Genomic DNA, 15,328 nt, shown 5'->3' with positions numbered 1-15,328 from the left:
GTTTTCCCCTCGCTAGGTTTTGGGAACTAGGGGGAAACTGCGTATGCGGCCTCTAAAACATAAGCCTTCAGCCTCGCTGTTTGGGGGAATCCCCGCTGTCCTCTGACAGCTTGGATTTCCCCGGTGCATTGAATAGGGTGTATGGCCGGCGTAGGGGTTAAACGGCGAGGATCTCTTGTTTTCGGCGATCACCGCCATTTAACCCCCTCGCCAGCCGCATTGAATAAACCCTAATATATTCAACACTAGAAAGGCAATCTGTTCACCCTCTGCCATTAAAAAGGCCAAAAGAAATGGGTGCAGTACATTTTTAGCCTTATCGACGTTCAGCACTTCGTGCGTGTAATTTTATCCCACAATGCTAACCCTAATCTACATTTTAAAATAATGTTTTTGATATATTTTCGTTATGCCTATGAATTATCTTTTAGATTTTATCCACCTCGCAGTTTTTTATTTTTAGTATATGTATTGGTTTGTTTATTGCAAAATATTTTATCTGTAAATTGATTAATTCCTACTTATCTACTTACTTATGTGTAGAATATTTTTTTGTAATTGATTAAATACCTATGAATGTATTTTTAATATGTTCATAGTGATCCTGCTTCGATTATATTAGCGCAGAGTATTTTGGAGTTTGAATTGAGACACTGGTTGATGTATCAAGTTGTGAAAAGAGTGAACAAGTTGCCCGTAGCAATCGGCTTCTATAATTTTATAGAATGATTGGTTGCTATGGGCAACTTCAACCATTTAGTGTCTGAACACACTGTAAATGTAATAATGTAATGTTGCGAGCTGCGAGGCTAATCTTCCTAGCCAGATGTCTGCAAAGCTACTCTGCCAGTCACTGGATTCTACCATATTCAATACAACATTCTTTTACTTGCACACAAAGCCATAAACCAAACTACACCCACATACATCTCTTCTCTTATCTCAAAATATCTTCCATCCCGACCTCTAAGCTCCTCACAAGATCTACGTCTCTCATCCACACTCATTACTCGCTCCCATTCCCGACTGCAGGACTTTCTTTGAGCTGCACCCACTTTGTAGAATGCCCTCCCAAGAACAATAAGACTCACCAAACCTAAAAGCTTTCCCTGAAAACTCACCTCTTCAGGCAAGCTTATCAAATTCCAGAACCAGCCACTTAACCTTCATATACCGTTCCTATCTAATCACATCCCCACTGTACAGTGAACACATATCCACTCTCTCTTCTTTTTCACATTTTCCATCCTCCTGGCCAAACTGCTGGGTCACCCTATCATACAGCACACCAGGAACCTTTGCATTCTGGTGGAATTAATGCAATAAAGAATATCTATCCTTGTGCATCCATGCCTGTTTCCCTATAGATTGTAAGCTTGCGAGCAGGGCCCTCATACCTTTGACTGTCTGTAAATTCCCAGTTTGTTGTATCACTGTCTCCTATATATACAATATATATACGAAATGTTAATAAATAATATAAATAAATAACATACCATAATATTACATCAGCCTTCATATAAAACATCATTTATGGACTGCATCACAATATTGTATATGGTGTTTGTATGCTTTGGGGCCTTCAAAATTCAACGATTCCAGGGTCAAATTGTTACCAGGACAGACTTTGTGTTAGCAGCAAAATACTCGTGATTCCTTGACTGCTTGTATTTTAATTATTTATATTTTGTGTTCTTAAGGACGTATTGGCCTATGGCATAAAGAACTACTTCTTGTGAACAATGAGCGGGGAGCCGGATGCACTAGCCGTTGTTAATCAGCTGCGAGACTTGGCCTCTGATCCCTTAAATCGCCGGGCCATTGTACAGGATCAAGGATGCCTCCCAGGCCTCATCCTATTCCTTGACCATCCCAGTCCCGAAGTTGTTTATTCTGCTTTACTGGTAAGTGTAATAATCTGTATTACAGCCGGTGCATGCAGTTTGCTAATACTTTATGTATTGTACTTCAAAAGCACAAGTCCCCTTTTTTTTTTTTAAACTTTTTATTTATAGGATGTGAAAATACATGACATAAGCAAAGTGACATATAGATATGTTAATCAAAAGTAGTTTCACAGTTTTTAACGGTTTTCTACAATCAAATAAAACGTTGTATCTAGTCAGACATCAGGTTAGGTAACATACATTGATTGAGATTATATGGGGTGGGTGTCGGGGTATATAAGGTTGGGAGGGGGGGTAGAAAAGGGAAAAGTGGGGGGGTACCTCAGGGTGTCTCTGTATTGAAGGGTGGTAGTGAGTTGAGTTGTTTAGTTTATATTTGTTTGGGAATCCGTGGACGGTGGGGCCAGCCGTGAAGTCCACGGGGTCCATGCTGTGTCAAATTTATGGGAGCATTCATGTAGATAGTAAGTTATCTTTTCCATGCGGGCGATGTACCAGATGTAGTTGATTAGTAGGGCCATGGGAGGTGTGTCGGGGGACTTCCATTGCTTAGCAATGGTCATTCTGGCTGCTGCCAGTATGTGTGATAATAATTTGTTCATGGGAGGGTCTAACTCTGTAAATGGGCGTGCTAATAAAAATGTCCATGGGTCAAGGGGAAGAGTCAGACCAGACACGGAGTGCATGAGGTCGCGGACCTCCTGCCAGAATGGGACTATCCTGGGACAGGTCCACCAGATGTGCAAAAGTGAGCCCCTCTGACCGCAGCTGCGCCAGCAGTTGGGGGTAGCTGTTGGGAACATCTTAGAGAGTCTTTCTGGGGTAAGGTACCACCTGTAGTATACTTTATATGTGGTCTCTTTGATGTGGGTTGATATTGAGCTTTTGGCTATGCTTTCGCGAATTTCGTCCCAACAGTTTTCATCTGGTGGAGAGCCCAGGTCCTTCTCCCACTCACTCTCATGGCGAGCCTGTGTGGGGGCAGTTGTGTCGATCAACATTTTATATACCTGTGAGATCATACCCTTGGAAAGGGGGTTGGATGAGCATAGCTTTTCAAAAGGAGTCATATCTCGAAGTGAATCCGCACTTGATAGTGATGTAAGGAAGTGGCGAATTTGGAAGAATTCAAACATTGGAGGGGCTAGAGTGGGGTATTTGTTTTTTATTTCCTCTAGGGAAAGCCATGAGTTTTGCTTTGAGAGGTCAGCGACATAGCGGATATTGGCTTTGTTCCACGTTGTGAAGGTTAGAGGGGAAGTACCTGGAGGGAAAGCTGGGTTATCCCAGAAGGGGGTGAGTGGAGAAGGGTATGAAGAGAGTTTGTACTTGTCCAGGGCCCTGTTCCATAGAGTGAGGTGAAATTTCAGCGAGGGCATAGAGCTGACCAGGATGGGTCTTTGTGGTTTTTTAAGGCTCCACAGAGAAGATAGGGATCTAAGACCTAAATATTGTGATTCTATGTCTATCCATGCGATTGAGCCCGGTGATGCAAAGGACGCGGCGATTTGGCTCAGATGTGACGCCAAGAAATAATATTTTATATCTGGGAGTCCCCTGCCTCCCCCAGCTCTTGGTAGTTTAAGGGTGCTAAAGGCTATTCTAGGGGGCTTGTCATTCCATATGAATTTGGAGATTAAGGTTTGAATATTTCTTAATGTCTGGTAAGGAATTTTAATTGGGAGGGTCTGGAAGAGGTATAGGAATTGTGGGACAATGATCATTTTAGTGGCTGATATTCTCCCAAACCATGAGATGATGTTTGATCTCCAGCTTTTGAGCTCTTGTTTAACTTTATTTAGGAGGGGAGGTAGATTTTCTTTGTAGAGGAGGTCATATTTGGAGGTTATGTTTACGCCGAGGTATTTAACTTTGTTGGCTTTCCAGTTAAATTGATATGAGGAGAGTAGGGAAGTTTTAATAGAGGGGGGGGTATGTAGAAGCATTGCTTCCGATTTAGAAAAGTTTATTTTATAGCCTGATAGGGAGCCATATTCATTAATGATCTCATATAGAGCTGGTAAAGATGTCTGAGGGTGGGTTAGGGACAGTAGGACATCGTCCGCGAAGAGTGAGATTTTATATTGACGGGTACCCACTCTCACCCCCTCAACCCTCTCTGAGAGTCTGATCCTAGCCGCTAGGGGCTCGATCACTAGGGCAAATATAAGGGGCGAGAGCGGGCATCCTTGTCTGGTGCCGTTTGAAAGGGAGAAGGGGCCCGACAGGGTTCCGTTTGTAAGGATGCGGGCAGAGGGGGCCGTATACAAAGCTGAGATTGCGGTAAGAAATTCCGCCGATAGGCCGAAGGCGCGAAGGGTCTGAAACAGGAAGGGCCATGATATTCGGTCAAACGCCTTCTCGGCATCTAATGAGAGGATGATAGAAGGGGTCTGTTTATTATTAATGATCTGAATGAGATCAATAGTCCTCCTTGTGTTATCCCTGGCCTGACGACCCGGAATAAAGCCTACTTGATCGTAGTGTATCAGGCCAGGGAGAACAGTGCTGAGGCGAGAGGCGAGCACTCTAGCGTATAACTTAATATCATTATTTAGAAGAGATATAGGCCTATAACTTGCACATTCCGAGGGGTCTTTGCCCTCTTTGTGTATTACTATTATCCTGGCCTCTAGCATCGTTTTGGGTAGTTGAGCACCATGGAGGACTGCGTTGAACGCCTTTTTGACATAGGGGATCAGGATATTAGCGAATTTCTTATAATAGGCCGCTGAAAACCCATCTGGGCCAGGTGCCTTGGATGGTTTTTGGGCCTTTAGAGCTCTCAGTAGTTCCTCCTCTGTAATATCCTTGTTCAGTTGTGCTGCGGCTTGTTCTGATAATTTGGGCAAGTTAGCTTTTTGTAGAAAGTCAGACATCATCTCAGTGGTAGGGGTTGGGATCATTGGGTCTTTATTCAAGTTATAGAGGTTATGATAGTAGTTCTGGAATTCTTCGTTGATGGAATTGGGAGAGTGGGTCAGGGTGCCATTTTTGGCTTTGATAGTTAAAATGTTGTTCTGAGAGCGTTGAGATCTGAGTCTCGAGGCAAGTAGTTTATCTGCTTTGTCGCCCCTCTCGTAGAACGTTTGCTTCAGTTTCTGAAGTGTTTTAGCTGTACGTTCCGAGAGAAGGAGCGATACCTCTGCTCTGGCTTTAGAAAGAAGGTCAAGATTCCGCTGGGATGGGGAGAGTTTATGTTGTTGTTCTAGAGTTTGGAGCTTAGCTGTTAGGTTATTAAGACGAGCACTTAAGGATTTCCGATGTCTAGAGGCCATGCTTATGAGATGGCCTCGTAGTACCGCCTTATGGGCTTCCCAGAGAGTCAGCGGGGATATATCTGGATGATCATTAATTTGGAAATATTCAAGGAGTTGGTCTTTGATTTGGCTGGTGAGCCCTATATCGTGGAGAAGAGAGTCATTCATTCTCCATGTAGAGGCTGTTGGACGGGAGTGTATTGTGGCGATTGTTGTGGAAATAGGGCAGTGATCAGACCAAATCATAGGATGAATGTGTGCTTCTTGGATTTTAGGTGTCAGGTCCCTGCTCAGAAGAATCATATCAATGCGGGAGTAGGTTTTGTGGACGGAGGAGAAAAATGTATAGTCCCTAGTTACAGGGTTTATAATGCGGTAGGAATCAAATAAGAGATGCCGTTTAAGAAGAGCGATTAGAGCCAGGGTGGCTGGGGAAGGGGGTCTAGAGCTGGAGGAGGGAGGGGGAGAGGTGCGGTCCAATTCCCTATCAAGCACTTCATTAAAGTCGCCTGCCATTATAATTGAACCTACGGCGTGTGTTGAGAGGGCGGAGTCTATTCTCTTAAAAAAAGAGGCTTGTTGCTGGTTAGGGGCGTATATATTAACTAGTGTGCATTCCTCTCCATTAAGTTTGCCCACTAGGATTAGCCATCTCCCCCTCCTATCCGCATGTGTATGTTTAAGTTCAAACGTCATATGGGAGGCAAATAGTATGGCCACTCCCCGTTTCTTTTGTTTGGAGTCACATGCGTGATAAGAGAGAGGGTAGGCCTTAGATCTTAGTTCTGGGTGTGAGGGTTTCTTAAAGTGGGTCTCCTGGAGAAATATTATATCGCTTTTGGATTGTTTTAGAGTGAGATAGAGTTTGGTACGCTTTGATGGGCTATTCAGCCCCTTGACATTTTGGCTGTACACTTTAATAGTCATGGAGAAGACAGAGAGATGACGCTTTATGGATCTCTCTGAGTCTCCACCCGGAAAGATTCTGATGTATCGTAGTTTGGAGATGAGGAGGTTTTTCCCAGTAGAGGTTAACCCTGAGGTGGGGGTTGAAACACTTGCATGTGGGGTGAAGGTAGAGGGATAGTGAGGAAAGGGGGAAATTGGAGACCAGATGGCTAGATGTCTGGTCGAACTTTCCGGTCGGGGGGAAAAGGGAAAGTCACGATGTGACAATGACCGGGGTTGGGTATAAGACCCATGTTTGGAGAGCGTGGCCTGGGCCTATTACAGTCCAGAGGTATTAGCGGGGGAGTCAAGGATTACCAGGGGAGCTAATCCCATATGTGAACATCTGGTATATGGGATAGTATTGTTATTTATAGCCTGCCTGTTTTGGGGAAATAAGTAGTGAACAAAACATTTTCTAACACTCAAAACGACAATAACAATGTAACCAACAGATCTAACATTACTTATCCTTTGGAAGTATTTTAAACAGGGGTAGTTCTGTCCGCGTCTCCCTAAATAGGAGAGGCCGAGAGAAGTGTACTCAAACGCTAGGCAATAGGATAATATAAAACAGTAATGAAGACAGGAGTAATCGTCCTCAACCGAACAGATAAATACATGGTTGATATCAGGTGGAATTAAATTTCTATAAAGAAGAAAAAGACCTAGGAATGGTAAGCTGGTCCACTTATCACCATAGCATCAGGATTGATACCAAGTTGAGCATCTGACCAAGTCTCATGGAGGTGGATTAGGGGGGTTAGCCTTTTTGGTTGCAGACACCCTGGACCAGTCCCGATTCAGGGTACGTTTTGGTGTAGTCAGTTGATCTATATTTGAAAGGTCTCGGGGCTTAGCACTAGCGGTGTCCGGAGGTGCTGGTACCTGCAGGCCCAGGGAGTGCAGGAGTTGGCGAGCTTCTTCAAGGTTCCTCGCCATCTGAAAGCGGTTCTGATGCCAAATTAGAATGCGGAAGGGGAAGCCCCACCTGTAGCGTATTTTGTTTTCTCTCAGGAAGGAAGTGATGGGTTTAAATTCCTTTCTTTTAAGCAAAGTGGCAGGGGCAATGTCTTGAAATATTTGAAGAGAGTGTCCTTGAAAGGAGATTGAGGGATGTTTTCTTGATTCGCGGAGGATATCCTCCTTTGCCGTATAATAGTGGCATCGGAGTATAACATCTCTGGGTTGTGAGGACTCTTGTGTGCGAGGGCGGAGGGCTCGGTGGGCTCTATCCAATAGGAGGTGGTCCTCTGGAGTTGTTGGGGTAAGATGTGAGAAAAACTTTTTAAGGTAGTCGTCCAGTTGTGTTGCTTCTACCTCTTCTGGGATGCCTCTTATACGAAGATTATTGCGTCTCGCCCTGTTGTCCTGGTCTTCTTGATATTCTAAGAGTGATTGGACTTCTTGTCTTAGTAGGCGGATCTCATCTTCTTGTTCGTTATGTGATGAGACTACCTCGTCCATTTTTGTCTCCAGTTGGTCAGTTCTATCTCCAATTTCATCGAGGTCAGTCCTTAGCGAGTTGACAGCTTTGTGTACTTCTGATTGAATCGCCTGGACTGAGCGTCTAGTTTCCTGCACCTCACGAAAAAGAGATCGAATGTCTTTTCTGGTGAGTGGAGCATTGTCAGAATCTTCAGAGTCCGAGTTATCTTGTTGTAGGGAGGTGGGGTCCTGCATAGATTTATTGGCTGAAAACGCAAATTTTTTGAGGCTTTGGGAGAGATCTTGGTCCACAGGTTTCTTGTTGCTTTTCGGCATCTTGGCACAGAGCTAGTTCCTGATGCTTCTAGGTTCGGTTGAAGAAAGAGTTGTGGGTCACTGCGGCAGGATAAGGCGAGCTAATTTTACATTGGTAGTATAGGGTTGATGGGTGCTCCCCAAGGTTCGGAGGGTTGGGGGGGAGTTACATCTTGGTATGTAGGCTAGATTACAATAAAGGCTAGGGTATCACGAAGGTGCCTCGGGTACAGCTGGTGAGGTTTAGCTCTATGATTCGGGTTAGGTCAGCGTGCATAGGCCGGTTGGAGATTGCTATGGAGTCCCCTCTCCTCTTGTAGCAGTCGGGGGGTCAGGTTACTACTTTTTGTTATAGAGGCCCGTATTGAGATAATCTCTTCGGCCACCTAGTAAAGAGGGACCTGCTTATTTGGGTGCTCCTCTATACGCTTGAGCCTTAGGAAGGTATTTTCCTTATGCTATGTGGTCAGGGCCTTGGATATTTAGGCAATTGTGTAGTCTGTCCGGGCTGGTGTCTAGTTTGTTGTCCCCACAAATATGGCCACCTGTGTAGTCTGATGTCCTTATTTATTAATGGTGCACCTTCATTGATGGTCTCTTATAAGTTGCGGGGAAGGAGAGGGGTCTGTATAGTTCACCTGTGTCCTTATCAGGTGTTAGGGCTTCTATCAGGAGAAGTGAGCTTGACTACAAAGATGTACTGTTGTAGTCTGTCCTCTTTTCTTCCTTATCTAATATGGCTGCAGGAGTTTGTAAGTTTATTTTTCTTATGCTAAGTTGTGTGGTAGTTCAGCTGGGCCAATTCTTGTCTCAGTGGCTAGGTAGTTAAGGGGGCTCCAGGGTTTGCTGGGTCTAGTAGTTCTATATGCAGCAGCTGCAGTGCAGGAGGAGAAGGGTGGTGAGGGGAGAGATTTTATCCACCAAAAAGATGGCCGCCGTCCCTGCTGCAAAGCGTGGGCGCCTGACTCTCTCACCTGTCTCAGCGCTGCTTCTGTTGGATGGCCCCTGTGTCAGGGGAAGGCACCTCCGGCTGGGTAGGAGGCTGGGGACCAGTCCTAGGTGTCCGCACGGCCTGCTCCGTCCGCGATCCTCTTCGCGGAGCGCCGCTCCCGGCCTGAGCCCCCAGGCGAGTCCCCGGCTCCGGCTGCTGTGTAGGCCTCCGCCTTTCGGGAGCTTTTCTGCACCTTTCTGGTCGGTGTCGGTGGGCTCCGGGGGCGTCGCTGTCCACTGGGATCTGTGTCCTGGCTGTCTATGTTGTCAGCGGCGGCTGGGGTGGTCCCCGTTCACCGGGCGCGCTTGGTGGGAGAGCGCCCAACTCGAGGTCCCGGTCTCAGCGCTGTGGGTAGGCCACAACCTGCAGGAGCACTATTAGGTGCTCCCCGGCTCCGCAGCTCAGACCCACCGGTACCGGTGTGTCGGTAGGGAGATATTGGGCAAGGGTAGTCTGTAGGGATGGGGGCTAGGGGAAGAATATCAGGCTTTTAAGAGGCTCAGATCGGGAGCTCCACTGATCTGCGTCCTCTCTCCAGTCCCGTCAGGCCACGCCCCCCCACAAGTCCCCTTTTAAACAGCTACTAATGTGTACAAAAAACATCTACAAAAGATTCATGACCTCAAGCGAACTTGTAGTTATGTGATGTTTGGTGGCATTGCCGGATGCTAGCTGAACTTGGCAATTTTTTTAAAGGGGCAATCACTTAGTGATCGGCCAGCATCTGGCACTGCTGCCGTATTGCATCCCACCGGTTGTGTTTACATTTGCTGACCCGCTAGGTGTAAACCTGCCTACTACCGTCAGACTTTTATTACTAACAGGAAGTCCATTGTGTGCAGGGAAATGTCTCTCTTCACTATTGCATTTTCTACCACTTATATACAGATAAAGCCACATTCATCACACCTGTGATGAGGCCATGGTGCCTGTTTGATGCAGGAAATCAGTTCCGCGACTCCCAGCACAAAACTGCGCTGGACTGCCAGTAAATGTATTTTCAATGAGTCGCGGGGGTGACTTTAATGTATGCGTGTGGGGGCAGATGTGCTTTTTTTGCCACATGTATCTCACCTGCGACACGGTGGAGGTTGGATGAGGCTGGGTATATCTGTAAGGCTTTATAATGGGCGGTGAGGCTTTAATAATGCCACTTGCAGCTCCAGTATTTCAGTTTGTGTGGTTCTTTTTAATGCTTAGATAGTGGGACACAAAATAATTAACAAATGAATAAATGTTGTTGACTAAACTTGTGAAATCTGTTTTATTATACTTACTGTACAAAGGGGTGATATTTGGGCACGAGTCTGTTTATGTAGTGCCTCAGATATTGGGTATGGAGTACAATTCTATGTATATACGGTATAGCAAATTGATCACTGTTCTGTACATACGTGACTAAGGGGCAGATTTATTAAGCTTGGAGAAGAGATACACTGGAGATAAAGCGGAGAAAAGGTAAAAGGAGATAAAGCACCAGCCAATCAACTCCCAACTGTCTTTTTCAAACACAGCTGATTGGCTGGTGCTTTATCTCCTTTTACCTTTTCTCCGCTTTATCTCCAGTTTATCTCTTCTCCAAGCTTAATAAATCTGCCCCTTAACCCTTTGAGTGCCAACGTTGCTGTGAGCGATCCTCAAAATATCCTCTAAAAATGCCAGCCTCGCTCACAGCAACTGTTCTTTTAATATAAATGAATACAAATACAGCCACGTCAATTAATTGAAGCTAAGTTAAATATCGCACCCGCTGTGAGCGGCGCTGGCATTTTTAGCAGATATTTTGAGAATCTCTCACAGCAACGTTGGCACTCAAAAGGGTTTCATAAAAAGGTTTGCTTGCCATTTTTGACAAATTCCCTTGGCACTCAAAGGGTTAATATCTTCCTTCTAATAGATTGTAAGCATGCGACCAGGGCCCCCCTACCTCTATATCCATCTGTATCTGCCCATTTTCAGACAGGGTCCCTTTCAGTACATTGCAGGATGGGTCTCCCATATCCAAAAATCTGATATCCCAAATATCCTGAATTACAAACTGTTATGAGCACGACTGAAAGGTCCATACACACCGGGCGTCTATGCCCAGAGTGTAAGGACAGCGATGATCGCGTTCATCGCTGGGGGGAAAGCCGCTTAGTGCATACACACTGAGCAGCTTTCCCTCTGCCCGGCGCCGACGGAGGGGGGGCGGACGGCTTTGCATAGCGCAGTGCAAATCCGACTTTCCCGGTGATGATGTGGGAGCGCGCAAAAGCACCCACCGCTCATCACCGGGGCATACACACTGGGCGGCTTTGAGCTGAAAGCCGTTTAAACCTGCTGTTTTGAGCGACTTTCAGCTCAAAGTCGCCCAGTGTGTATGGGCCTTAAGATAGTGACACCTTTTTGCTTTTTATGAATCAGGCTATTTTTCAGGCACACAATTATTACATATCTGTATAAAATTACATTTGGGCATTATGTATGAAGTGTATATGAGACATAAATGCATTTCATGTTTAGGCTTGGGTCCCATGCCAGAGATATCTCATTATTTTATGCAAATATTAGAAAAAATACATTTTGATATGGGAAACTCAACCTGTATGCGAGTACTTTTGCCCGTTTTCAGTCTCTTGGTGTTTCTATATTACACAAACAAGTTTTATTTATTTGAAGGCCGTGCGGTATTTGGCAGAATGCCGTTCCAACAGAGAGAAGATGAGATGCGAGCTGGGAATGATGCTGAGCTTGCAAAATGTTATTCAAAAGTAAGTTCCAAACCGCACTTATTTTTTATTTAAGATGTCCTGCATCATTTTGAAATATTGCATTTTGCTGCCAATAAGGAGATCGTTAATACTTCATACGCTTTAGATTTTGTGTCAGTACCAGGAAAGCTGTTGTGTTGAATCAAATTAATCATTTTACATTAATTATTTAGCAAGTATTTGTGCACAACATGTGAAAGCAGAGCATATAGAGGTGACGAGTGTTCTGCTGTAACCGTTACTGCACCAAGTGATGTAGTTTCATATGCTTCTATGCCTTTCTCTGGAATTATTGTGAAATAAATGCTCCTTGGTGGTTTCTCTAGAGTATTATTATGATTATTAATGCTTTTATCTTTATTCATAAGGTGTCGCAAAAGTTCCATAGCATCACACGAGCAGTGCCAGATTAAGCCTTCGGGGGGCCCGGGGCACTTTAGACAGGGGGGCCCCCTTGCACTTGTCATTACTGGCCGCAAACTGCATGGGAGAATATTACACTGTCAAAACACAGAACAGTAAAAGGCAGTATAAACTTGGTCAATGGGTAGCCGCAGGGGGAAGATATAAATAAATATATACATACCACATGAAAAGCCTGCGTTTGTCCTTCTGCGCTTTACTCTGTAGGACTGTAGGAGACCTCACAGTCCCAATGCTGCCTCTGATTAAAAACCCTCCCATGACTAGACTGCTGCTGCTGTCCTCAATGGGCCTGAGAAGCATGTAATGCAGGCATTCCCAACCACGGTCCTCAAGGCACACCAACAGTGCAGGTTTTGTAGATATCCAGGCTTGAGCACAGGTGACTTAATTAGTATCTGAGGGATTCTGATTAAACCATCTGTGCTTAAGCCTGGATATCACTAAAACCTGCACTGTTGGTGTGCCTTGAGGACCGTGGTTGGGAATGCCTGATGTAATGAGCTCCACCAATCAGAGCTCAGCACACCTCTCAGCCTCTGCCCTCTTGTGCAAAGTGTCATGGGACTTAGTCAACTCCCAGTGATGCACTGCACACTTGTCCAGTCCGTGTGCCTTGGCACCCCATGCTCAGCACCATTAATCATTCTCACAGTGAAGCTGCAGCACTACCCCACTCCCATGCACAAAACTTTTATCTAAAAAACAAACAAAAAAAAAATACATGCTAACCACAGGGGGCCCCTAGCTAGAGAGGAATTGTGCTTTAGCTTAGGTAGAGGTTAAGGGACCAATGTCCTTATCACAATATATATGAGGTTTTATGGTGGTTCTTCCAAAGAAGACATTATTAGTACCCCTTTCCCTTGTTCCCCATAACTTTTACATACATGGTCAGATTAAATGCCTGTCAGATGGGCAGAGATTTTGTCTGACAGATTGGCACCAATCAGATATCATTGGAACACAACGTGATATACATAAATGTATGGCCATATTCCATCTGGGTATCTCCTGTGAGGTTGAGACGTTTCCCAGGGTAAGAAAGTCAGTCGATGTGCAGTCTGGCCAATTTACAATTTTGAAATTATTGCATTGGACGGACATAATGGACAATTCCTCATGTCTGAACGATCGATGTGTTCAGGTCGGTCGCATACATGTTGTACATAGTATGATTATTTGGGCGATCTGCCATTAACAGGCGTACGGCTCATCTATTTGTATAATTTATGCCCAGCATTAGTGAGCTGCTTAGTTTTATTGATACTTGCAAGGTCTAGTGCTTTGCCTTCAAATGTCGCTACCTCAGCACAATGATGAAGTACTGCGGTATCGTGGCGGCAGGAAAAGGATGCCGTGCACAACACTGTGGAGTTTTGGCGGGAAGGAATCCTTACTATGTTCCTAGGGATAGTGGCGGACATATTTTAGGACCGATTTTAAAAATGACAAATCATTAACTCAAACTCGTATTTGAAAATGTGACATGTATACTTTATTGTTCTGTCTGAACATTTACATTTTGGGGTAAATTTACAAAGATGGGAGTTGAAGATGGGATGTTGCCCATAGCAACCATTTAAATACTATCGGTTATCTTCTAGAAGGTGCTACATAAAGAAGAACAATCTGAATGATTGCTACAGGCAACATCTCATCTTCAGTAGCGGGGGGGGGGGGTGCCAGCATTGAAAAGTGCATTCACCCTTGCCAATGCCGGCTCTGAGGTGAGCGGTAGCAGTGGGAGCAACTGCCGTGCTGCCGCTGCAGCATAGCCGCTGTTAACGAGGACCTCCCTCGTCCGGACATGGGGAGGGGGTTGTTAACGATGCGCGAGGGTGGGCATTGTTAACAACATCAGTCGTACACACTAGAAGATAAAGAAAAATATATCTTTCAGAACGGGCTTTGTGTAAGAAATCTTTCACTTTGTCTTCTAGTGTGTATGGGGGCTTTAGTAAATATCCCCCACTCAGCTTCTCTGTATATTAACACAAAGGTCCAGTGCTTGTATCCAATACACATAACCGTAATATCCTCCCAAGAATGATCACACATTAGTGGCTGGTTTATTGGACATAAATAGGGGTTCATGCTCTTTCCAGCACTTTATTTGTCCATTGTAAAGGGAACAATGATCTGATTTGACGTTTATCTATTTAATTTACCTCATTAATCAGGACAGGTCTCATGTGTAGTGAAGTATGCACATATAGGTGCTGACGGAGTTGGGAATAAAGCAAAACAGTTAAAAATGTGCACCTGGGCAAAACCATGTTATATTGTAGATGGGAGAGATTTAAGATGTGCCGTAAGAATTCGATTTGAGTGTAGCGTGTCCAAAATCATTTCTGAATTGTAGTGTAAAAAGGAAACTATTCAGCGTTTGTGGGCTACAGAATGGTTCTTAAACTCTTTCACCAGGATCCTAAACCGTTCACGTTGACAGGTGTATTCATTACTTACTCACACATTCCTCAGGTCACCCAGCAGGAGCACAGGTGTATTCATTACTTACTCACACATTCCTCAGGTCACCCAGCAGGAGCACAGGTGTATTCATTACTTACTCACACATTCCTCAGATCACCCAGCAGGAGCACAGGTGTATTCATTACTTACTCACCCATTCCTCAGGTCACCCAGCAGGAGCACAGGTGTATTCATTACTTACTCACCCATTCCTCAGGTCACCCAGCAGGAGCACAGGTGTATTCATTACTTACTCACCCATTCCTCAGGTCACCCAGCAGGAGCACAGGTGTATTCATTACTTACTCACCCATTCCTCAGGTCACCCAGCAGGAGCACAGGTGTATTCATTACTTACTCACCCATTCCTCAGGTCACCCAGCAGGAGCACAGGTGTATTCATTACTTACTCACCCATTCCTCAGGTCACCCAGCAGGAGCACAGGTGTATTCATTACTTACTCACCCATTCCTCAGGTCACCCAGCAGGAGCACAGGTGTATTCATTACTTACTCACCCATTCCTCAGGTCACCCAGCAGGAGCACAGGTGTATTCATTACTTACTCACCCATTCCTCAGGTCACCCAGCAGGAGCACAGGTGTATTCATTACTTACTCACCCATTCCTCAGGTCACCCAGCAGGAGCACAGGTGTATTCATTACTTACTCACCCATTCCTCAGGTCACCCAGCAGGAGCACAGGTGTATTCATTACTTACTCACCCATTCCTCAGGTCACCCAGCAGGAGCACAGGTGTATTCATTACTTACTCACCCATTCCTCAGGTCACCCAGCAGGAGCACAGGTGTATTCATTACTTACTC

The 15,328-nt window shown here is 45.1% G+C and overlaps 1 protein-coding gene across 6 annotated transcripts in view; it reads left to right on the top strand.

Annotated features, from left to right (window-relative positions):
- ARMC1 (armadillo repeat containing 1) overlaps positions 1-15,328 on the top strand; it is a 45,061-nt gene that overhangs the window by 8,321 nt on the left and 21,412 nt on the right. For all 6 annotated transcript variants that reach the window (XM_083187179.1, XM_083187178.1, XM_083187181.1 and 3 more), the window contains exons 2-3: positions 1,701-1,904; positions 11,511-11,602. In XM_083187179.1, the coding sequence (XP_083043305.1) occupies positions 1,743-1,904; positions 11,511-11,602 (254 nt within the window). In that variant the 5' untranslated portion in view covers positions 1,701-1,742. The remainder of the gene's footprint in view (positions 1-1,700; positions 1,905-11,510; positions 11,603-15,328) is intronic.

This window comes from Crinia signifera, chromosome 5, assembly GCF_055691185.1.
Source record: "Crinia signifera chromosome 5, ASM5569118v1, whole genome shotgun sequence".
In the NCBI taxonomy this organism is placed as follows: Eukaryota; Metazoa; Chordata; class Amphibia; order Anura; family Myobatrachidae; genus Crinia; species Crinia signifera.
The sequence above is the reverse complement of the archived record's forward strand: the minus strand, read 5'-3'. Positions and strand labels throughout refer to the sequence as shown.